General features: G+C 43.9%; 1 protein-coding gene and 1 long non-coding RNA gene across 12 annotated transcripts in view; one reads left to right on the top strand and one right to left on the bottom strand.

Annotated features, from left to right (window-relative positions):
- The window catches only part of fam13b (family with sequence similarity 13 member B), a 62,428-nt gene that overhangs the window by 16,055 nt on the left and 20,892 nt on the right, over positions 1-25,481 (bottom strand). For all 10 annotated transcript variants that reach the window (XM_015349775.2, XM_015349776.2, XM_069195291.1 and 7 more), the window contains 9 exons: positions 22,366-22,578; positions 21,896-22,073; positions 20,894-21,038; positions 14,148-14,275; positions 5,653-5,694; positions 4,127-4,246; positions 2,933-3,032; positions 1,514-1,620; positions 261-315 (listed from right to left, as the gene is read on the bottom strand). In XM_015349775.2, coding sequence (XP_015205261.1) covers positions 261-315; positions 1,514-1,620; positions 2,933-3,032; positions 4,127-4,246; positions 5,653-5,694; positions 14,148-14,275; positions 20,894-21,038; positions 21,896-22,073; positions 22,366-22,578 — 1,088 coding nt within the window. The remainder of the gene's footprint in view (positions 1-260; positions 316-1,513; positions 1,621-2,932; positions 3,033-4,126; positions 4,247-5,652; positions 5,695-14,147; positions 14,276-20,893; positions 21,039-21,895; positions 22,074-22,365; positions 22,579-25,481) is intronic.
- Positions 13,121-25,259, top strand: LOC107077695 (uncharacterized). 2 transcript variants are annotated; one of them, XR_011190916.1, is made up of 4 exons: positions 13,121-13,301; positions 16,808-17,079; positions 17,969-18,029; positions 24,873-25,259. It is a non-coding gene; the product is annotated as an uncharacterized lncRNA (long non-coding RNA). The 2 variants fall into 2 exon arrangements; XR_001478690.2 differs by lacking the exon at positions 17,969-18,029.

The following is a 25,481-nucleotide window of genomic DNA, read 5'->3' as shown; positions in this document are numbered from 1 at the left end:
TCCAAGACCAGAAAGGCATCAGGACAGATACTTGGGAACTCCTGACCCGTTATGAATAATCCCCTCTCCTCATTCTCACCCATCTCCAGAACTATCCTGCTGGTGCTTGAAACCTGCTTCAGCCATGTGCATAAAGTAATATACCCTGCATTATTTTTACAAACTCGGAAGGTTATTTTTACACATAGCTTAGGTTGAATCCCGAGAGGAATATTGCTTTAAAAAAGCGCTGGACTTTTCCAGCAATGCTGTGGACTTACACATGTGATGAGATCAGCTACAGAGCCTCTCTCAGGATCCTGGCAGCTTTCCTGCCTACAAATAAAGTGCAACACAAAAAACTGTCACTTCAACACTTCAATCCAACATGTTGGATTTACAGAACAAGAATAAAAACAAGAGAAACAAGATGCGATTTTCTCAAAGGCATAAAAAACTAAAATGGTAAAACCTGAACAAATTAGAACAACCTGGCCAACCAGTGCTGACTACTTCAAAACCTTCCTACAAAGCATGAACCAGGGGAATAAGCTTTTTTCCCTGCAGGACAAGAGAATTCTCATGCTTAGTTTCAGCTCAAGCCTTCAATTATTCTACTCCTCTAATAGTTGATTAAATAAAAAAAAAAGGTAAAGCTTTTAGATGAGCCTGAAAATAGTTTTAATAACTACTGAATTAAGGTAGTCTGTTAAAATTACTAGCTTTAAGAGACTTCGAAAAAGCATAAAATATTTCCCATTGAACCAATAAACATCAATTAAGCTGCAGTCCTGACAGACCTGCTTTACACAGAACCAATTATCTGAAAGCCTTCAGAGCCGGTCTGCAACCGAGGCTGTCTCTTGGTAAAGATAAAATACAAAGTGCCGGAGAAAAGGAACGCAAATATAGAAACCATCAGAAGTCTGCTTGCCTTGTGGAGAAGTACTCTGTTTCCAGATGGAAAATGTGCAATTCTTTAGTCACTATGTATAAATGTATTTAAATAAAAGTCAATATATAAGTTGTCTAAATAGTAGCCTAAAGAATTAGTTTAAAGTTCACTGGATCCTGGGCTGAAAGCCAAGGCACTGCTTTGTTTCACAAACGGGCAACTTGCATTCCAACATGGTTAACCTGAACAGACCACACTTTCACCGGGCCCGTCAAAACGATGAAATGTCCTAAGATAATTCCCTAACAATGCACTGTTTTCTAAGTGACCCCTTTATGACCAACTAAAACAGATGGCTTTATAGACTTGCTAACACACTTTTGGCAAGCCGGCTATCTGCAGATTACAAAAACAAAGTTCCTGCCAAGAATGTGTCTTTCAAGATTAAAAACCGTAATCCTCACTAGATGGATACTGCAATCTGACTTCTCATCAAAATGAGAAAAGGTCCACACAGGTGCCTGAATACAGCTTATGCCAGCTCTAGCGACAGTCCCCTGCCTTTGCGTTATATGCTGTCAAGCCTACAGAATCTTTGCCTCTTATGAAAGATGGGGGCATTTGTCACCACCACACTACCTGGCTGTATTGATGATGTTTTCCGCATCGACCAGATCTTTGGTATTCTGGCTCACCCCACAATTCTCCAGCAAGGTGGCGATCTCAGCAGAGGGGTCCCCTGCAGCCTGCAGACAAGCAGAAAGACGGCACAACTTTGAAACTTCCATCGGCTCCTTTGAACGGCACAATGGAACCACTGATAAATGCACCGGAGTATTAAGAGTATTTTAAAAGTTTTAAAATGTTGCTGGACTACAAACGACACATCATTTTCCAATCATTATTTTTATTACAAACTCACGTGTTCAAACAGAAAACTTTTAAAAGACAGTTATGGCATTTGTCAGCAGATATCTTAAAAGTCACAAATGGAAATATGCTGCTTGCATACATATTCAGACCCCAGTGCTCTGGTAGCTCCAAGTTTACTCAGGTGAAAGCAATTGCCTTTATAAGAGGATATAATTGCATTACTATTGGCCCCATGTGCAACATTGTTCTGACGGATTGTGCATTTCCACAGAGGCCTGAAGGCTGCTGGTCTGCAGTGGACATACACTGCTGTCCCTCCCTGGTCTAAAAACAAGCAACTCCTTTTAGCACATGCATCTCTGGGTTTGACAGGGGATGCTTTGCCCAGCTCTGGACCTTGTCAATTGGAGGGAAAGGAACTCTCAACAGAACATCAGTGAAAAACAAACCTCCTGCCCCTCTTTCTAGTGCTCACGGGCTGGTCCAGAGCTGGGCAACCACAGGTTGGACTGGGAAACACTTTAAAAAGCCAAAACGCACAGCAAAGCTGGGCAGGGGAGAAACTACAGTACTGCACCACAGAGCCCCCATAGTGCCCGACATCCTGTGAAAACACTGCGATGAACACAGAAAACCTCAGAGCAGGACTTGTTTGGTCATAAACCTGGTCTAAATCAGATCATTCATATTATTTAGTCTCTTCCTAGACTAGAAAAAAGCACATCCTGTTTTGCTTGCGCAAAAACCCTGGGCAAACCTAAAATGAATTAATTTTCAACATAGCACTCTGAATCCTATCTAGAGCTGTGTTTAGAAGTTCAAACTAAGAAGTCTCTTAGCTGGAACACGAGGGAAGATAACTGCACACAGATACCATCTGTATTTAGGAAAGAACTGTCCTTAAAACAGCTACTGCCAGCTTTAGGAGAGTTTTTCCATGTGTGTAAACTGCATCTTTCATTATACTTTAAAATAAACCATGCTATCAGCAATTGACCTTGCAAATGTCAACAAGAGGAATGATATAAGCTAACTGGCTCACTCATCACTTCACAAGCTAACCCAACTTATAGCCTGGGCTCCCAGCTATGTGGCTCTGCGAGCAGAATGGGTGAGGAGGGTGCCAGGTAGACCTCTGTGTGTGTGTGTGTGTGTGTGTGGGGGGGGGGGGGTATCATATCTTACCTGTTCACTCTCAGTCATTTCTCCTGCAGCCTCAGCTGTCTCCTTGCCAGGCTGTGTAGCCTCAGCATCTCCCTCTGAAGGCTCCTCACTGCCACCTTCCCTGGGGTACAAACACATGAGGGTGAGGACCACCCCCCAAGAACAATGTCAGGACCAATTACCATCAGACTTAATGTCTAAGGCTGTTCATAGAGCAGGAGTCTTGAATCTCTTAAAGCTACATCCGAATTTTCCAAAAGCAAAGGGAAGCAGATCTCCCTCCCAAGAACATCTTCTCAAATAATCCGGGACCAAAGCTTTAAATTGCCAACAAAACAAAAGGCCTTAGATTTTAAGTGAAAAGCCAAAAAAGCTTTTTAACGTGCTTTTATTGAACTGGTTTGTAATTTGTGAGTCACTGGGTCCGTTGCTGCCGATTTTAATGCAGCACAATAACTATAGTATGCACTCACGAACACAAGACGCCTTCCCCGTTCATTCCAAGAAAGTTGGAAGACTATTTTGTAGAAGGTTACTAAGAGGTTGATTTAGTTTTTCTACAGTTAAGATTTTAATTGTAAACAGGAAACAAAGGCTGAGTCGCTTCCCTTCCAGGATTTAAAAGTCTGCAAATGGTCTCAAGTTTGGGACACAATGGAAGAAAACCTTATTATGCTGCTGAAATGATATGTATAAATAAAACATTAAGCAGCAAAAAAAAAAGTGGCTCCAGACAGATTCCTGTGTGTTTACACAACAGCAGGAATCCTATCACACCCTATTCTCTCTCTACTGAGATAAATCAGAGCTTTTTGATAACATGGTTGCCAACGTAACTATTTAAGCGTGAACTCCAATACTCTGTATTGCTACCCTGTACAAACAACCCCAGCATTGTACTAGCCTTACAGGCTTGGCTCCATGAAAGCGTGTGCATGGTTCACGCTTTTGTATGGTACCAGTGCTCTCCATTCGTGGGTCACACCGAGCTCCATGGTGCGAAAATGAGCACAGCCAGGGGTGATGTGCAATTTACCCAACAATACAATTCTTACGTAGCATCTCCGTGAGACCCTGCATGACGTACTAGCTGGAGAGCACAAGATGGTGCTCGAGCCTGCTGGTTTCTGCACTTGGCACATCTCACGGGTCAGCTGGTACGATCGGGCCGATCCTCAGAATCTGGCAGGGCTCCGTAACCTGGGTGCTCCTTACCTCTCGTCCTCCTGGCTGGGTGGTCCTCGGCTCTCATAGCTGCTGATCCCTTGGTCGATCGTGCTCTGTAGGTCGAACAGGTGCTGCTCCACTGCAGCACGTATCGTCCTCTCGATTATACTGCACAAACACAGAAAGCATCACTGCAGGCAAGCACGCTCCCAGAAGGACCGGCTGCAACTGAACTGCATTTTAATTTACAATTGGAATCACGATTGCTGATCAGTGCAGCCCATAGGTATGCACGTAACCACATTATGAAGGACAACCATGCATTGTCTCATTAAACGCTTCAGAAAAGTAAATACAAAGGTTACTGATGTTTGGTTTCGGTTACGATGAAAACCAAGTTGCCGTCACGTCACAGACAAGGAGGGGTCATTTATCTTAGGATCAACAGTCTGCTGGTGGTTCTCCGGTCCCCTGCACATGGCGTGCACAGAGGGCTTCAGAAAAATTCACACACGCGTTGCTAGGAACAAGCAGGTGCTAAAAACAATCTGCTTCCAGATAGACTTCAAGCTTCCTCAAGGTCAAAGTCAAAACAAATTCTCAGTTCTGGTGCAGACACATGGTCGCCAAGCTCTGCTCACTGTAATCACGAGCAATATCAAGATAAAACTGACTTCGAAGTCTCAAAGTGCCTGTTTTCCAGCAGCTCAGCTGTCAGAACACTGAGAACTACAGAGTGGGAAGATAAAGTGATAAATATCTGAACTGTCTTCCCCAGAAAGGAAATTTTACTAAATGTTAGATACGAGGTGAAGATTAAAACATAGGTCTGGAAAATGGGTGGCTGAAGCTTTCTTTTAAAATGCCTGTTCTTTCAATGATGCCGTCTGATGCTTCTGAACACAGACATCAAAGCCTCTTGCTTCAGAAACACAAAATTAATCTCCGTAATTCAGGACTGGTTTTCTTTACTAAGAAAAATAAGTATTAGTATTAGTATTTTATAAGCCTTTAAAATCTTTTAAAATTACTATTTCAAAAGTGGAAATTTGAAAAACAAGAACGTAAAGTCCCCTGAAATTTAATGAACATCCTCTCCAGTAAAATTTGAAAACACACAGGCAGATGTGAACGGTGTGTGTGTGTGTGTAAATATACATGTGTAATGTTTTCTGAAGCATGCACAGCATTGCTGCAATTAGATTTTAACATCTACGTTTGTGCAGACAAACAAGATGGACAACGGTTGCAAAGCAATCCTACTGTAAGAGCTGCTCCCCCTTGTTAGTCCACGCCAGCATTCTGATTAATTTCTTTTCCAGTCCCAAGAATTGCTCCATCTTGGATCCCCTGTCCGATAAGGTGCCCTCACTTGCGCCTGCAACCCCAGTCTCTATCTAGTGTATCCGAGCCGAGACAAGACAAGACGGTCTCCTGGAGCAGCACCACCGTCAGAGACACGGGAAGAACTGGGGCAGCACTTCAGGTGATGGTGCTATTTGTATGTCTGGGAGTTAAACTGCTTTTTTTTTTGTATGCCCTCAAATAATTAAAGTGGTGATTTTTTTACTTACTCTGCAGAGGCTGGCAAAATGCTGATGGGAGAGATGTGAGAGCTGGAAAAAAAAAAGGAGAAGAAAAGATACATGAGACTGGCAGAATTTCCAACCTGTTACGCAATAACCAAAACGGGCTCTATGCTTCTCATAAGAACGCATCAGAGCTGCTCAGTTTGGCTTCCTCACTGCGGGCAGCAAAGCACAGAAACCTCAAGATGCATGGTTCTGATTCACCCTAATTAACTACAAGCCTGTTGTGCAAGACATGAAGTGTAGCGTCCAGCCTGGCTGGCTCCATCAGTGAGGCTAAGAGCCCTCCTTTGTAGTGTTCAGCACTTTCACGGCGCTTAATGAAAACTTGGCCGCACTAATTACAGCTAATCGGAGCCCTTCGTTTGCCCAGAGGTGCCAGACAGACCAGGTGTGGGTTTGAAGGGAGCACTCCCCCAACCCCCACACTATCTACCCCATCACCCCCTTCTGCTAAACCGAAAGTCTTCTGTAGCTCTTACAATAATCACATCAGGACAATGGCAATGAGAGGTAACAGTTCTCCCTTCTCCCACCATGCAGATCTCCCAATAAAATGGGAAGGAGGGGAGGGTTCAAACTTCCTCCTCTCCCAAGTGGAGCATTTCGGGAATCTCTCCTTAAGGAACAGACAGGGTAAAGGGCAGCCAGGCAGAGTTGGATTCAAAACCTCGCTGCCGTGTGGTATGAGGGTGCATCAACATTTCCAGCTGATTACACTACTTTTACAGATACAGATAAAATCTGTGGGCACTGAGGGAGAAGGGTGCACCAGAGCAGGCTACTCATGGGCTCGAAGATCCAAAAGGTTTTACACAGCAGTACACCAAGTGAGTGCATGCAGGCACACAAGAGCTGAAAACCATGTATGCATTTAGACGCCACCTCAGAGCTATTTTCACCAAAATCATACAGCAACCTTTTTTTTCCCAATACAGACCACAGACGGAACAGGATGCTCTGAAAGTAGTCACAGTGACCCCGCACTGCAATACACAGTTTTTAAACAGGAAACAAAGGCAAAAGACAGACTCCGTTCTGTTCAGACTGCAGTCGCTTCCCTTGCATGTTTAAAATGTCTGCAAAGGGTCTAAAGTTCAGGACACTATGGAAGACCATTCGGAAAGCCATTGACGTAAGGAGAAAGGCACACAGCATTACAGTGTGGCTCCTAACCTCTGAACTATTTATACAAGGTATCACCAACACAAAAATAGCACAAGTGTGATGTCCTCCCACACTTAAACTTTAAAGAAGGAATTAAAAGGTGTTATGTGGAAATCACATTAGTGACTAATACTGTTTTATTCCATTACACCTGTAAAATTATATAGGTAATAAATTACTGCAAGTCACATACGCAATAGTGTTCATCCAAGTTAGGTCTAGGTCCTGGACAGTAGATTCTGAGTCTTAGGGCTTACAGAATAAGCCTGAAATTTAATAACCTCAAAAGGTGAAAAGAGTCAAGTTAATCACTACAAGCAGAGCTGCTTCAGAAAGTCTCTTGAATTCCCCCCCCCTCCATTTCAGCCACCACAGTGATCACACTGCCTGCTGCCCAGAAAGAACCGACTCCTCTTCCCCAAGGCCACTGAGAAAAAACACATGAACAGTGGTTCCTGATAAGGTGGGCCCGGGGGACAGGACATTCTATCAGAGCTCTTTACAGACACATCTAAAAGCAACATAAATACCCAAATATGTGACACAAAACATAACACCCTCAGTGCTAGACATTCCCACGCAGTAACCAGGACACATGCCTAATGAAATCTAATACACGGGCACACAAACCCTCCTCTGAGGGACTGCACAAACAGAAGTCAGGTAGGAGGCCCTTCCCGCTCCCTTAACTTCTAAAGTCTAGCAGACTTCTGAAAGCCATTCCTGGCGGGATGACTAATACTTATCGGCAAGCACACTTGATATGTCCCTGGCCCCCGCAATGCATTACGGATTCTGGAAAAATACAGTAAACACAGTTTGCAGCCATCTTGGAACACAAGGGAAAAAAAAAAAACAGTTTTGTTTCCTTCTTTCCTTCTCATCCAAATGAACTGTTTGTTCAATTAGCTGTTTTTTGCTCCAAGGCTTGAGCAATTGAGATCTTACAGGTAAATCCAAGGAAGAGTGCAATATCGGCAAGTTACAGACCACAACACAGGAAGCCCTGAATCTGTGAGCAGCTGCATCTTATTGACCATACTTTCACTTTTCAGGATGGTCCATATTTTGAGACCCCTGGTCTAGACTGTGAAAGTTACACTTGCAAAGCACATTTATGGAAACAGTTTTTACGGAGTAAACAGTCCCGTACAAAGGCTTCTATGCTCAGTTGTTGGCATTTGTAATTTTACACAAGGCTCTTGCTGGCCAAGTAAATACAGTATAACCGAAAACAACAATCCCACTAACTGCTCTGCTGACATTTCAATTTTAAGCAAAACATTGTTAGAAACTTTAGCCTGGGTTTTTGTACACGAAAGAAAGCCATTAAGTTAAACCGTGCTGACAAAAGGATGCGCTCTCAATGCAATATTTTCTCGTGAAATCAATCTCTAAAGAAATCCAGCCGTTGAGCTTTTCCCCACATTCAGGAAATTCGACTCCCAGTTTTGCTTCCAAGTTCAACTACGGTGCATGAGAGCTCCTCAAGGCAGGAAAGAACAGAGGTAATGGCAGTCATTAACACAGTTACTCTCCTCTCTCTCCCTCCCTTGCCTGTTTGACAGTCTCCAAGTGGGGTGGCAGATGAGGAGTGGGGTGGCAGATGAGGAGTGGCAAGTCACTATTCACCTTATTGTTAAGATAGATAGATAAGACTTTATTGATCCCGAAGGGAAATTGATTAAATTGTTAAGCTGTCTTGGGATTTCCTCAGACACGTAGATACAGTAAATATTTAAGAATCCTAAATCTGCAATGCCAATTGCTAAACCGTAAGGCTATGTGTCACATCTTGATCACGTCTTGTAACGCATTTTAAATGACGTTCTAGCCTAAGTTTATTTGCTACAATCACACCGATTAATAATCTACATACAAATCCTCTGCAGTTTTGCAGAATACAAGCTGAAAAACTTAAATGAAAAAACTAACATTTTAACATTCCTAAAGAACAGCATTTTTCCCCCCCAAAGAAGCATAAGCATCAAGATCTATTTCTAAGCATTCCCAACTAGATTAACTGGATTACAACTACGGCTCTCACTTATCTATTTGAAGGAGTTAGTGCCTGTAAAGGCTTGCATTATTCGTTGTAATGATGGAGGCTCATTAGAGACAGACCACGATGACGAACTGCTGCATGCGATTAAAGCCTGTCAGAGCACAACATGGATTTAAAATGACAATTTAGCACAAGAACCACTAATCTGAGATGCAGCTGTGCTGTAATCACGCGCCACGTCTCTGTGCAAGAATGCATCTCGATAAAGAGAGCTGTGCCACAACGAGGGACAGGGAGCAATGTCATCATTCTCCACTTCGACCCAGGAATAAAACAGATTTACCTTTGATTGTTAATAGTTATTCACACACGGGAACTACATCCGACCCACTGCGACAACCTGTGAAGATTACTGCTGACAGCACGCAATGTTATGGAGAACACACATGCTGCGTTCCCATCACTAGGTCCCTTAACTAATATCTCAGCACGAAAATTGAGAAGCAGTTATCTCCGAATTCTATCGGGTGCAGAGAGTTAAAAGTGGCTCATAATCGATACCAAAGACATCTAAACAGGACTACATCACACCGCGACGAAAACAGGTCTTGTCGACATGCATCCCATTAAACACCATGCCCGCCACCCCCCTTCTCCCTTCTCCTCGGTCACATTTACCTGTGAAGTAGAATTTCGCAGGCCATTTTTTCTTTTGTTTTGGGGTGTACTGGGTGGGGGGGGGAGGGTGCGTCGTATTATCCGGACTGGGCGCTCTGAGGTGACAAGGTCTGCATCAATATGTTAAACTGTGAACACAGACCGCTGGGGTTCATGCTGCAGATTCTTTCTGCTGCCTGCCTGGCTGCGAGTAGGTCAGCCCTGCTGAGAAAAGTGCCGCAGTCGACAATCCGGAGCTCAGCTCAAATACACAGCTGAGCGCCGCAGCCGAGCAGCCTGCCCAGCCTCGCCAGCCAATCGGCTGCAGCTCAGAAAAAGAAGACCTCGCTGAAACCACCCCCCACCCTTCCCGCTGCCCCCCCGGAACAAGGAGCTCAGGAAGCCCCGCCGACACCCCCCTCCCAGCTGCCTTCACATGACCCGCGCGGGCACCGGGCTCCCCGCCGGGCCGGAGAGGCGCAGAATCAGAAGACGGCGAGTTATTTCGGGGCCTGTGCTGAAACGCGTACACGATTCAGAACGCCGGACTCCGTGAGCAAGCCTTCGGGAAGGTCAGAGCCTGCCTTCGCACGAGCGTTTACATGTGTTGAGCTTGCAAACGCATTATAAATAAACAAGTCTTTTAATAGCTGACGGGGAGTTCTGTGGTGCTCCGAGCAACCCAGCGCCAATATCTATTTGCTCCCCTGCAACGCCCTTGAAGAAACATTCTCTTCTATCAAGCTCAGAAGATAAGAAATGAGACTATTTACAATATAATTCCTCTTGTTTCACAGACACCCTCCCCATTTTGGGAATTCTTAGTCGAAAAAGCAGTCAAAACATTAAAAATCAGAAAAGAGAAATCTACCCCTCTGTGCATACAAAGATGAGATCAGAAACCACCTGTCTGGTTTTACTTTGACGTTAGCACTGGGGGGGAATTCTGCTGGATTAGTTCTGGGGGAGCCCTTCGAAACACAGATTCTGTTTTTTTTTCTTTCCACACAGAGCTTTTTTCCTACTGTGAGCTTTTCTTCTGGTATCTGTAGGCTGGGCTCTGGCACTTCTTTGGGAAAGTACACAACTGCAGCTCAGAACTTATAATGCATTCTGCCCTTGGACCTCAGCCACCAGTAACAGACTTACATGCCTTTCACTGTGGCTTTGAACTACCAGAGGAATATTGTTACTTTTTATTCCTACTCCACATGTGAGGAAACGGAGTATCACTGCTGAAGAGAGTCCCTGGTCTGTCTCTACCAACCCAACAAAGAAATTTCCACTAGCTGCAGAACGCTGCAAATGTTTATGCCAAGAAGCACATTGTGTGTCACCAACACATTCCGAAATCATAAAATACGTTCGGCATGTCAGCAGCTTTTCGCCGAATCTACACTGCCTTCTTTATTGTAAGAAACTAAGTCTTTGTTCCCTGCGCAGAACATCAACAATCCCACTGAATACCTCATCTCACAGCAGATCCTGTTTTCCTGCTGCTTGGCCCATGACTGCAGAGGGAACTGTTCAAACAACTCAGCTCATCTGTGAACACACCACTGCCCACGCAGTTTTATTCATCTCAAATGGCAATGCCCATTAACAGTACGCTAAAGTCTATCCTTAACCCTAACAACAGTACAAGTTGTACAAGAGCAGAAACCACAGTGAACACTGGAAATAACGTGTGGGTTTGGGCTAAAGAATGAATTCCCAAACTCTCGATTTTGGGTTCCAGACCTTTTCTGGTTTTCAGCTTGTCCTGCTCTCGGTTAGGCTTAACACTCTGCTGTACAGAATTTTAAAGCTTGCCAGCTCTTAATTAGATCAGAGGTTTCTCCATGCAGGATTTTACATAATACAACAATGAGAGTCATTATATCTGACTGAGGTACAAGGACAGGGATGGTGTCGTGAGGTAATGACACTACAGAAAAACATTGATACTCAAGCATGTACAGGGTAGGTCACAGTCTGGACAACCCTACTGCCCAGCTATGCTTCTGACCTACACTGAATAGAGCAGTACAAAACCCCAGGCAGCATGAAGGTTCTGCTACCTGTCGAAACGACAGGGAGAACTTTCCTGAAACACGGAGGTCCAGCCGTCGTCATAAATAACACCAACTCATCAACACGGTTAAATGCATTTGATAAATATCCTTCCTGTGACTCACAGTAACCTCTGGGGCAGATATGCCTGGCACTCAAGAGAATCAGATTCTATATCAAGGGGGCTGCATCAGAGGCCTTTCTGTCTTGGGTTGCAAGCCACATTGCCTTCTCCAGGGGCCGGGGAGCAGACGAGAGCATACACTTTCATTTGGACAGCAAGCCATTAGCTTCCTGGGCAGTGGTCCCGACACGGACAGCCGCTCCTGCATTTCTGTGTTCCAGCCAACAAACCACAAAGCGCTCCAGAAACCCGTCGTCTTGCCATCACAGAAAATACTGCCCGTGGCATGCTGAAGGGGTGGGAGTGGGGTACACAACAAGGCTTATTTATATTTAGCATTTTAGCAAGAGGGTATATTTCAGATTTCCCAGCACACTGGGGCAAAAGGGATCACTTTTAATGGGAGCCCAGGCCATGACACAAACAAGGTCTTTAAATACTCTGGCTTTTTTCTCCGTGATTAAATGCAGATTTTGCCTCTTTAGTATTCCACTGGCCGCTCCGAATCTCAGAAGGTGCCTAGCAGCTGTCCGGGCCGGAGCTTCAATACAGAAGCCTTTTTGCTGTGATTTACTTCAATATGCAGGGATTTGAATGCTATTTATGACAGCACTGGGACAGAATGTGGCAAAGTATGGCCACACAAACCATGCATTTGCGACATTAATAAAATAAACTGCTGATTTGGGGGAATTCTCGTATCCTACTGTCCGATCATTTAATTAGCACTGATGCACATCCCATGAAATCCCACAAAAGAAAAAAAAAATCACCAAAACCTTTGATTTCACAAATCACCTTTACATAGATTTCCTTAAAAGAATTCAACTATAACAAAAAGGTTATTCTCTTATTTCTTTCTACTATTACACATCCAGACTGGTTCTTCTTCCCAGTATCAAGAAGCATGTGTCTTTCTTGACCAATTTCTAGTGCTCACAGTGTTGACTGGGACCTGCAGAGCACTGCCCTTCCTTGAGCTGCAAACACCGGTCATGTTGTTGCCTTTTCTCTTCCCGTCAACATCAATTAAATGAGTCACCAATGAACTCCATGAGCCACGCGTGACAGTCTTGCCCTTAATCCAGCCACAGCTGGCAGTTTAAGCTTCTTCGGAGGTCAGAAACCCGAACTTGCTCCAGATCGACAGAACGTCTGTCCTCCTCCACCGCTCGGGAAGAAGGTCTCCCATTCAAGGAGCCGAGATAACAGAAATTACCCCTGCTAGATTCTGCCTCCCTGCAGTGGCTGGCCACCACACCACCACAGAGGGTAATGCAGTCATTCAGTCCACAGATTGCAGAATGTCAGGAAATGCATTTCTACAGGGCTTTATTTGAATTAAACATCTCATATTGCAGACCATATAGGGACCCATCAGTGCCTGCCAACCATATCACTACAGATCTGTCTGTAATACCTTGGCGCACACGTCTGTCTGTTTTTGCGGATTAAGGACGACTATATTTAATCACATTAAACCACAGAGTCACTGGACCAAAGAACGGCAACTGGCACAGTCTTCAGCCCCCAACAGACAGCTGTATTCTTACAAACGGGCTCAATTCTACAACAGAAATCCTGATATGGGCACATGCGTGCTCCTGTTCCAAACTCACGATCTTCAAGGTAGGTAAACTTTCAATTTTAAAATAATGAACTTCAAGATAGGCTCAGTAACAAAATTAAGTGTGTGGAGAAAAGAGTTTTATATTTACTGCTGTAAATCTTTTGGAATATCACATATAAAATATTGAGCAAGGAAATGAAAAAATAAAATGTCTAATTTCTGATGGGGTTAGCTGGCATTCAGACATGACTACGGCTCTCTTTCACATGTTTCTCACATTTCCATGTGCTTTGATATTTAAAAACAAAGCCCACCTGAACTATTCTAGCATAATGGAAACTTTCACAAAACTTACCCTTCAGTTACCCTTTCCATCAAGCTTAAGAACAATCAAAACAGTCCAAGGACTGTTCCTGTTTCAGTACCTATCTCAAACCTGGTGTCTCAGGTCAGCCCATCTAAGCCCTGCCCTGCTGCCTATTGGTGTCTGCAGACTGGCTGCATAAAGGTTTAGGGTTGTCTGAAACCGACCTTAGCCGATACCTTCCACTGTGGGAAGAATCTCAGCTTCATTCACAAACTGGGCAGCATGACTTCGAGCGCAACATCTTAAAAACCACGGGGTGCCTGCAGTGTTCTCCTCTGACAAACAACACGCCTTTTCTACAAGACGATAAAGCAGATAAAAAGACTACAGTTGTAAAACTTTTACTCACACACGGTGTTCCCTTTCGATCCCTTTACACAGCATTTACAAAACGAGTTTCTAGATGTCCTCCTATTATTTCAAAAATGTGACACGCAGCTCAAGGTAGCTCTGTCTTTGGGCTTCAGTCCTTCCAAAGACTGAACAGCGGAGGCGTGGGGAGTGGTGAGCACGGAGGGGTCAGTCCCAAAGCCCTTACCTGGAGGAGGGGGTGACCTGGGTAAGCCCAGGAGGTTCTTTTGGCTGCTCATCTTCCGGACTGTCCTCACTGTCACGGGGCAACTCCTCGCACTGCTCCAGCTTCTCATCGTCCAGCAGCTCTGTAATCTGCACGACAGGACAGGCATGTTAAACAGCTGATCTGCGTGTCTGGGATGACCCTGTGAAATGCTGCCCCTCCAAATCCCCGACTCTCAGCTGGCACAAAGACCAAAAGAAAACCCTAGCTTTCTGGGACCAGGTGATGTATGCAGAGTCCCGCCACATTAAAATGAGCATGCCTCTAACAGTGGAATCATCCGACATGCTATGTACTGCGATTTTTGCTCAAGAAAGTACTGAGATATACTGGCTAGTCAAAATAATCTGACGCCCTTTGCAATCGGCAGCATTTTTAAACAGGCACGGCTCACCCTGCTCCAGCAACCCACGTGTGCTTTGCAGGCAGTGTTATAGAAACTCAACACAGAGGTGAGGGACCTGCTGCGGTTCAATAAAAGCTGCCAAAGATTACACATATGGTTGCCTGAGCATATAGGATATAGTACAGCAGACATCACACGTAGGAACGAGGAACAAACAACATCTGCAAATCAGTACTAAAACGAACGGGTCATTCTGGCTAGATCCAATTTATTTAACCATCCCCTTTAAAGTTCAAACATATTTTTTTCTCCACTTACTTAATCCAAGCACTGACACACAACCCTGCAAAACACCAGCTCAGATTTAACACCATGGTAACAATGTTCAGCTCAATGGACTCTCGGAGCTATCGATCAGCCTTCCTGTCCAATTTTCTTGGAAACCTGCCCATGCCTCCCATTTCAGCATCAGCATGGAGATTTAAGCCGACGTGGATGCAAGTGTTAATGGATACTGCTTTAGTATCATATGACTGGTTTAAAGAACCCTCACCTCGTCGTGCACGCAGATTAATATGGCTCGTAATGCTGAGTAATAGTCAAAAAGATTCCCATGGCTAGTGGAATCAATCAGCTACAGATTTTGGCGTTGTTTCAGTGGCTTATCTGAAATAATGAAAAATGATATCAGATCCGTCCCGCATCCCCAACTCTGAATATCAACTTCTTCCTTCTGGCAAACGTTTTAGGGTTCCCAAATGCAAGTCAAACAGATACAAACCTTCCTTTGTTCCACTATCCATTAAAGCTGTCAACACAAATGTCAAGGATAAACTCAGTTTTGACTCTAACAACCCACTTAAATGCAATACATTTTGTGATGTGTTATAAATGTTACATGTTGTTAAGTGTTATACTGTACATAGTGCAATAGTGATGTGCAATGTTTTTCTTATTTTTTGTAACAGAATAGTGTGCAACGTTTTTCTTTTCTTCTTTTTTTGCATTATATTTAAACGCACAGGAGTGCTGGGCATCCATAAAAAAATTCCCTCAAGGGACAATAAAATCTTCTCTTATCTCTTCACCGCCCATGCACTGCACGGGGAACAGCTGACAGCTGGGCAAACACAAGAAGGACACTTCCCATAGGTTAAATGAACACAATGAGTACACAAGGTTTTCTTCCAGTCTCTTCCGGGATAAACATGCCAATGACACAAGGTATATTAATACCTAAAGGACCCCATTATACTCACTTCAGCTAGAAAATCCATTTAACTGTTATACAGAGAGCTACTGCAAACACTCCACCTATTCATAAGATAGCTCGAAAGGCAGGCAAAACAAAGACCACATCTACTGCAGATTCCTGGCACCAAGTCTTATCGATTACACTATTACACAGCAAAAACAAAATAAGCCTTCAGCTGTGCTTATCTGTGCCCGAGAACGAAATTCAAGGTGGGAACATTCCCAAAACAAAAAATGAACAATACAGGTTTCTTTTTTAAATGCATTTTCTTTGCACAGAAGGTAAGTTGGGAAAGACAGCTGGGCAAGTTTAACCACTGGCACATTGTGCCTGGGGGTATGAGCTCCAAGAGGAAAGGCGCGGCTGTCAAGGGGTAACGTTCCACAATATGACAAGGTTTCTGAAGCGTGGGCTGTCGCAACGATCAGCAGCAGCCGGGTGCACCAGCTCGGAAGGTTAAGAGTCCGCATGCTAACCTTGTACAGGCAGTGCCCTGCCTGCTTTGCTAGGCCTATCTCTGTAAAAACAGTTGGGTGCCAAAGGTTAAAACAGTCTTCCCAATTAGCAAATTAAAGCCACCCACACAATACTAAGACGAGCCAGCCGTGCAAACGCCCAGCTTTAGACAATCCTCTATTGCGAGGTCTGCACTCAAAAATCACAATTCAATTAAAAGGAATCCTCCTCCAGACCGACTGTTTCTGCAAAGAGACAAAAACAGTCACGCAGAAACTCTGGTGCTCCATCAGGGAGTGTGGTACGTCACAGTATTTACATTACCTTCTAGCTGGAGAGAACAAAGCAGGCAGTGTCTTCCCTTTCAGTATCATAACAAACCTTCAGATTTACAGGGAAAGTTGAATTTACAGGGGTTTCCCCGACGGTACATAAAATTAAGAATCGCAATGAATGTAGTACTATTGGATAAAAAAAAAATTGATGTTGAAATCTAACAAAACAGTGCCGGGTCTCTTATTCCAAAGATGCGCTCAGCCAATGATGGGCAGAGATCTCTTTCAGGTGTTGCAGGTTTGAGCTTGTGTCATGTCACTAGCTGACCGTGACTGGGCTTCCATAGGCAGGATGGCTGAAGATGGAAACAGTCAGCCAGGACTTCCTAGGCTGTGGACAAACAACAACCTTTGCAGCTTCCTAGGCTCTTGCGAACACACAGTGCCCTGGATGGGGGACGCAACTCTCCTCCCATCGGATGGAGCCTCCAGAACAGGTCTGCGTTCACATGTGATGTGTTGTAAGACAAGTGGCTCGAAGGTGGGCAGCTCAGAAACTGGGTAGGTAAAAACCCTCCAAAATAAAAAATAATAAGTTGGCAATTCTAACATATGAAGTACCAAACAAACATCAGGGAACACTCATATGCCCGCTGGATTACACTACTGTGCAGAACATCCCTTTGGCCTTTTTGTGGAACGGTTTAATTACAGAACAGTACGTTCTCAGAAGGTCTCAGACGTTGACAATCGCCCCTCTGTATGTTAGGATCCTGGGGCATTTTCCCCAAGAAAAGTCCCCAGGATGACAGTCTCCTCCAAGGGAACAGAGCCTTTCTTTCTAAAAGTGAGGCCCTGTTTGTTAAACATGTGCACACACAATTGGAGCAGGCGATCAGAGAGGCCCGATGGAAGACAGCAATCGAGCAAGAGCTGAGCAAGGTTATAAAACTGGTAAAGTGGGTAACACAACAGTAATTAGGTGGTGGTCAGAATCTTTACTCAGGTCTGCATCTTCTGTTTTCCATGCCTAATTCCGAGAGAAATGCGGACATCCACCATTAGGCTTGCTGGATTAAAGTTCGGATGGCTCCAGAGGTGTCTGTTAGCAGGCGATCAGAAACAAGGCCAAGAAGGAGGCAGGATGGGATGAGACAGTGGAAGAGGGGAGAGATTCAGAAAACACCAAATGGAGTGAGACAGCTAAGGAAAAGTACAGGGAGATCTAGTCGGGGAAAACAAAGACACTCAAGAGAGGTGGGGGGGGCTGCAGAGGGAGAACCAAAAACATGGGAAGAGAAAATGTCAGAAAAGAAAGGTCATGGTTTTCCTTTCGTTCCATTATTAGCTACGCGGATCTGGGAACGCTGTTAGATGATTAGGATTTGTTTTTACACATGATCAGGCATGGTCTCTCTGCTCTGCTGAAACTAACCTTTTCCATCCATAGATATGGACGGACTGGACTGACTCAAAACTAAATCCTTGTGTTGCGGTAGAATATGTAACAGGTCAGTGAGGAAAATGAACAGGCATTATTGGAATTACTCTTGCAGGTCTCTGATACAATGTTATATCATGCTGTTATGCAAGCTGGCAGTTAATTTTTGCACAGGGGGCATTCCTGAGTGAAATGCTAAATCATGTAGTCACAATGCAAAAAAAAAACATCACATGAAAGGCATTTATAGTTAATGATCTGTTCCCTGTAGAAGAAATGCAGGGTTTGAAACTGAAATATGTCTCAAGAGAGGATTACGGAGGAATCCACTGCTTATCTGCTGTGACATCTGAAAACAACTGATAGTACAGACTCTCTGGAAGTCGTGATGATCACGATGGTGATAAAGCATGAGCGCTGGCACTGGAAAAACAGTTTCTGAGAAACTATTTCAACAAGTCTTTTACCTACTGAAAGAAATACTAATCAAGTTTGGCCTCCCCCCGAAGATCATTTTGTGCAACACTTATGAAGAAAAAGAATTTAATCTCGACAATAACAACACATTAAACTTTTATGCTCCCATTTTGCAAACCACACTCTTAATATTTTCTTTGAGGACAGGTTCAAGGACAACACCTGAAAAGGCTTTAAACATGTCTAGATGGGAAAGGGAAATAGCTTTGTTATTTAAAGTCAGTATATTCCTATTATCATCTATCATCTATCAATTAGCAGCATGTCATATATCATCATTTGTGGAACAATGCACTCCTTTAATCTTGGAAAAAAAAACCCAGAATACTTTTAATTGGGACAAGAAGAAACAAAAGCTGCCAAGTCTATAATCTGTCTTGATACACAACCGTGCCAAACTCTGCAAGTCACTAAACATGCAAAGCCAAGGATTTCATTCTGTGCGGATAATCTGCTAAGCAGACCAAGAACCATTCGGTGTACAATTTGTAGTTTAATATTATTAACCACTGGGAAAAAGTGTTTTCAAGGCATACTGCTGTTGTGTTAAAACCCACAGCGAGCAGCTTTCACAGACGCACTCATGCTGGGCTGCAAGTTTGTTTTTCCTCCAGTTTGGACAACAAACTCTCTTTTACATGTTGACTTGCGTCACTAAGTTATCTTTACCAAAGCAGGTTGTTCAGTTCTTTACTTGAAGAGTAGTGTGCATCTGGAACATTATTATTGGGCAGTCTTCCCATTATGGTGACTGAAGCCCAAAAGTTTAAGCACCTTTTCAGAAACAGCTGGATGACATTTTAGATTTAGACCTTTCTTGTCGATCTCATGCTGAACTTGGAACAGGTGTTTTGGGGGAAAAAAATACTTAAGTGTTTTTAGCAAGGAACTGTTCTTGGATACTGCAACACTAGTATTCCTCTAGATTTTCATAAACACTATCTCCTGCTGGCTGATGGAAGTGGACAGTTTTGTTAAACCTCTGTAGAAGGCCGATACCAATTTAACACATCACCAAACGCTTACAGACCATTGCAGACAAGTATTACCAGTCTTGTACAAGAGACAGACTGAAAGCTGCCATTAATCATTTTGACTGAAATTTATTTATCAGCCAAGATTTGCGAGACCACCTAGGTCCCCAATAACTCTGGTCTTACATATATTCTGAGACACATTTTAATCAATTTTGAACAACTGAAATCACCTGCGCTAATCAATTTACCTTCTGACTGACGAGGAAATTATAGAAGAAGCTAGCTAACAGTTTCTTAAATAGACCTCACCATGAACCTTTCTGAGGTTGAGCACACTGAATTAGAAACATTTACCACGATCCTTGGAAGCGTTTGGTTGGAACATTATACCAAAAATAGTTTAGTGAAATATTTAGACCACAACACAAATACAACTGTTTCCAGAGCAAAACATCACAGCATCAGACAGATCACAGATTTTCCACTGTTCAAAACAATCTTCGTGCTTATATAAAACCCACTTGACGTTTTGAGGGCAAGTTTTTAATAATTTTATTTTCAAATACTTACACCTATTCAACCCAATACTCAATGGGAACCCAATGGAAACATAACTAAGTGACTTAAGACACTAAGTCTAAATTTAGTGTTAAATAGTTGTAGTTCAAAGATTTGAAACACTATTTAGGTCTCCCAAAAAAAAAAGAAAATTTAAAATGCGTGGTTTCTATAGCTTACAGTTGTGTTTTAAGGTCCAGGAGGATATTACAAAATAACTTTCTGAAGCAGCAAACCTCTGTTGTACAGCTGCAAGTGAACCTTAACACAGCCACAATCCTAAATAGGGCTTCTAAGAACATCATAAATAAAGACTGGCTTTCTTTTGCCTGTGTGTCACCACAAAAAGGAAGATGGTGATAATTCATGCCAATCTAAAAAATAAGACGCTTTTACAGACATCCACAGCCACCACTCAAGAAGTTACCATTTGCGAGGACTAAAGAGAGTACAACAAACTCAAAATATGTAAACTACAATACTGATACAAAGCTGTTTTGTATTTCAGTTTTTGTCTGAAAAGCCAGGTGTAGGGTAATGCAATTCAACCAGAAATTAAAAACGCACATCTGATGCTTTGATAAAACAACTGAAAAAAAGGATGAAGAAAAAATGCAAGTTGTTTTCTCAGAGGGATTATCTCTGCATTTTGCAGTCAAGTGCCACACAAAGACTCACTGACACAGCGTCTGAGGAGAACTCAACTTACCTCCATCACCCATCATCTTAGTCTGACGAACTAAAACTGATTTTACCAGTCACCAGCAGCCAAGCGCACAGAACACCTGACCCCCACATCTGACTGCAGATAATCATCAGAGTGGCAGCAGGCAGGAAGAAATACATGATTACAAGTCTGCACACCACCCATGAGGTCACGAGGACAGAGCACGTGAGAGTGCACCAGAGAGAAGGTCCTTACTTGCTCGTTGAGGGAGCTGTAGTCATTAGTGGTGGAGAAATCCTCCTCTTCGGAATCGAAGAACTCCTCCTGGTTCTCCAGCAGGTCAGCCAGGATGCGGCTCACCGGCTCCTGCTCTTTCAGAACCTCCACATCCGTGTCAATGCTGAAAGACACAAGGGGCACATGAGCCCCCCCCTCTCTGGATCACATCCTATCTTCACCCCATCCACCAACCTCAAGTTCGCAAAGCAAACGCCTCATGCCTGATTTCCACTGTGCAGCTGTCAGGAGCTTGGGCAAAGCAGAAACCCTGCTTCAAGAGGCGTGGGGTAGCAAGTTTTGATTTAAATCTGGACTCCAGTCTTTCAGTGAAGATTCACTTTGCCTTTTGTAGTGTTTTTCAGGACCTGTGCTCTGTCCGATTGGCACTGTCCCTTCAGTCTTAAAGGTAACAGCTAAAAGGAGGTCAGACAGCTATTTCTATTTTGCCTCAAAGACTCAAGCTGCTGGGGCTGGTGAAACTTCAGTGGCTCTGGGTTCACTCTGGGATCCAGGCCTCCCTTGGGCAGCTCAGAGACTATCCCCGAGATCCCAGAATCACATCTTTCTCCGATTTAATTAGGTATCCCGATCAGGATTCATTGCTTCAATGGGGGTCTCCATGCAATGAAACCATGAGCTTAACCAGTTCTGCTCAAAGATCCACCCTGGACCTCTTTGAAGAACAAGCCACGTTTAGGCCTCCAATCTGGATTTTATTCACTGACCATCCTGCAAACATAGAAGCTCAATACACATGATACTAGTATTTGAATTATTTGGGAATGTTTCAACAAAGTCTACAAATGTGAGGAAACCACTTACACTTCCCTGTTCTCTGCATCATCACCAAATTCGAATAAGTTTTTATTCAGTTTTGTTAAGCAGCCCAAGGCTAGTATCCCACACACAAAACTGCTCGCTGTTCTACCACTTGGCCAGTGACTTGAGTGGAAACATGAGGCAAGTTTCAGGTCTTACTGGAAGATGTCGGGCCCGAACACTGCAGCCAGAGCGCCAGTGCTCCAGCTCTCCTCCTGGAGAGACGCCACGTTGGACAGGAAGCGACACAGGAAGCGCAGCAGGCAGTAGTTGACCTGAGGGAGCTGCTGCAGGAAGTACTTCATGTTTCTGGCCAGCTCCTCCTCCGTGTTGCAGTCTAAGAGAAGAGAAACAAACGCGAAGGTGGACAAGGGATTTCTAACTTTAACTTTGGTGATGTAATGATAGAGCTGTGACTGTGAAGTGAAAAAATGTTGCTTTGATCATACTAGCCAGAGGCGCTGCTACTATGGGAATGCATAGTAGGCGCTGCTACTATGGGAATGGTGAGACCTTGGCTCAAGGTCTCACCATTTGGCCTGGATTTTGGACCAAGATGCGGTCTCTCTTTCACAAAGACACCTTTCACTGCATCAAACTCCTCCTCCTGTGAATGACCAGGTCGGTACCTTGGTAGAGCTGCAGGATGTGAGCCTGCAGGCTGGCAGGGATAACGGGCTCGGGGAGCTCCTGCAGGAAGAGTCGGAGCAGGCTGACAGCCGAGGCCAGGTCTGCCTCCTTCTCCAGGTCCACTTCCTCCCCATTGTCGTACCGCTGCCGCAACCAGTCCACACGCTCTGCACTGCCATTGACCAGGAACAGCCCCTCCAGGTCCAGACCCCCTACGGGCAAAGGGAGCATTACGGAGTGAGGCGGATAGAGACAGAAGGACCAGTATTTGCCAGAGGGAAGTGACAGGGGAGGGAGCAGAAGTGGGACAGGCAGAGGGGACAGAGATCAATAAAGGACCAGAAAGAGTAAAGGGTAAAAGCAGGGTAGGGAACACCACATTACCCTTTATGAGGAATACAATACCACATTATGAGGAAACAGTGTTACAGAAAAACAGGACCTCTGGGTTTCGGTACTCTAGTCAAAGAAGTTTCTCACTGTGCCTAAAGAGAAAGCTGGCAATATTCAGAAAAATACACAGATCATTGCATCGACTCAGGGTTCAGCTAAGTCCTACAGGCACAGGTACTTCCACACTGTTCCAGTTTTTCCTAAAGACTTGCAAAGATGCATCTTAAAGAACTGGCTCTCCCAGACTGTTAACAGTGAACAAGGTGGAAGTCCTAAATGAGATTACAAAACAACAACAACAACAACAACAACAAATAAAGCAAAAAGCTGCCGTAAATGAAAATCTTTGTCCTGCTCTTTTCCTAGCTCCGGTCCTTCCATGTTTACTTATTGCTATGTCCGCCCTGTCTGTTCTGGGAAGAACGGCATGGCGCAACTTCCACTCTGCCACTCTCGGCCGAGACCGCCACGATGAAATCAGAGCTATGGCATTCGTTCAAAAGCAAACAGACAGATTAAAGTCTTTTCACTGGCCGGATACCTTTCGGAGCGGGCTTTGAAACACCCGAGGGCTCAATTATCCCCAACACAGCGGAGAGGGTGGAAAACAAAAGAATCCTGTTGCATAACATGCCCACTTCGGGATTTTCTGCCCAGCTTCATTTTCCACGCAAATCACTCTGACTTAAAAGTCACATGCCATTAGGGCCGAGTTAATAACAAAGCAAGGATCTTGGAATGGTTCGTAAACACAGTGAGCTCATTAAGAGCGTTACAGGCCGGCGCACAGGGTTCGCAGGAAATCGCAAAGAGGAATTAGTGGCCGTGGCTTCAAGCCAGCATCCACTTCTTATCTTCTGCAACGCCTGCAGTAATGACAATTATAAAATACACAAGCACTAGCTAAAACAATGTACTGTGCACTTCAGTGCTTACCCGTGTAAGGAAACAAAACTCTCTGAACGCAAGCAGGAGTACTTAATTGTACACAGAATAATATGAAATACAGTCAAAGGTTATTAATTCATAAATTAAGACAATTACTGCATGAGAACTGCAGTACCAGAATATGCATCTAAGCAATTGTCCTAGTTGCTTTCTCTCAATACTGCGTACCTTATATACAAATCTGACTGAGGACTTTTCTACATGTAACATCACACCAGAACCAGGATGGACAATCTAGTCAAAGATTAATCAGTGTTGCTATGCAGACTTACCTATTATCAAGTACAGCGTCTACATTCCAAATATACCAAAACAATTATACAGGGCTAAACAGTCCTACTTTATCTCCACTACTTTCCAAGAGCCTAGGATCACCAAGGTGAAACGCAGGCCATTTACACAGTTACTTAATTACAAAACCCCTGCTGCACTCAGCAGAAGGGAAAAGTAAATGAGTTGATCGTTACACAGTTAACCCTTTAATTATTCATTATGGTCCCTATGCCTGCCTTAGACCAGGATGCAGCTGGCAACCTTAATCCTCCTCTGTTAATGCAAAAATACCCTTTCTAAACCAACTGCACAAAAAAATTGCCATGAGCCAATGTCAACTCTACACATGCCACAGGAATAGGCAAAGCAATAGAAAACTTATTTATGTCGTTTTCTATTGCTTTGCCTATTCCTGTGGTATGTGTAGAATGCATGTTCTGCATACCGCTGTTAGAGCAACTTTCTGCTAGAACTGCATGTTTATTTCACTAGTGGGGGAAAAAAAATGATCAACTACTTTATCTGTCCAGGTCGGCCATGTACTCCAGACACACAGTGTGTGTCCCTTCATCAACAAATTAGAATGGAACACAGCCACAAAAAACTGTGACCATCTTTAGATGCACCAAGGTGCGGTGAATATCGCTTAGTGCTGTCAGAGTGAACTGAATAATGGGTGTCTAACCCTGGCAAAAAACAAACAGCAGACACCATGTTTTATGTTTCACATGGACTGTTTCTGTTGTAAAACTGCACAAAGTTGGCAAAAACTCATTTCAGTCAGAAAAACAAGTTGTTCTTAATCCCAGGGTAGTAAGAGTTCAGCTTCTCAGCAAACATTTTCTTTCTAAAACTCTGCCAAGGCATTGTGTGCTTTTTTTTTTATTTTCAGAAAGAGACCATGACCTTTTCACCTGAACTGCAGAGCACACTGGCCTTTCCCATGATGAGGAGCAGGACTGAAAGTACCAGCACTATTCCCTCAGAGGAACTTCTCGAGCAGGCGCTGCAATAAAAACCCAGCGCCTGTCAGAAAAGTTAAAAACAAGAGAGATCCCAGGAAGCCATGCGACTGCACAGGGCAGCCATGACAGAGAACTGCCTCGTGTCTTCAGTCTTCACTGCACCTGTACTCTACAACAAAGAACAGGGAGCTTATCCTTAACCACAGAGATGTGCGACTATGGAACAAGCAACTCAGCCACGCATTTCAAGCCAAAACCCTGGTTTCTTCCAAGAAACTGCTGAATGAGTTAACCAATAAACCACCACCAAACAGGCTGGATGGGCTGCATGGCCTCCTCTCTTTTGCAACCTCTTCTACCGTTATGTTCTTAAACTCCCATTGGCCACCACCCCATCAACTCATCACACTTCACTGGAAAGACCGCACCTCCCCAAGTCTCACTCTTTAATACTGAGATCACATTCATTTCAGGCCTCCTAGGGCTGTCCAGTCACAAATCACATAAGATACATAATCTGAATACAAAGGTGGGTT

The sequence above is a fragment of the Lepisosteus oculatus genome, chromosome 11 (genome assembly GCF_040954835.1).
Source record: "Lepisosteus oculatus isolate fLepOcu1 chromosome 11, fLepOcu1.hap2, whole genome shotgun sequence".
NCBI lineage: Eukaryota > Metazoa > Chordata > Actinopteri > Semionotiformes > Lepisosteidae > Lepisosteus > Lepisosteus oculatus.
The sequence above is the reverse complement of the archived record's forward strand: the minus strand, read 5'-3'. Positions and strand labels throughout refer to the sequence as shown.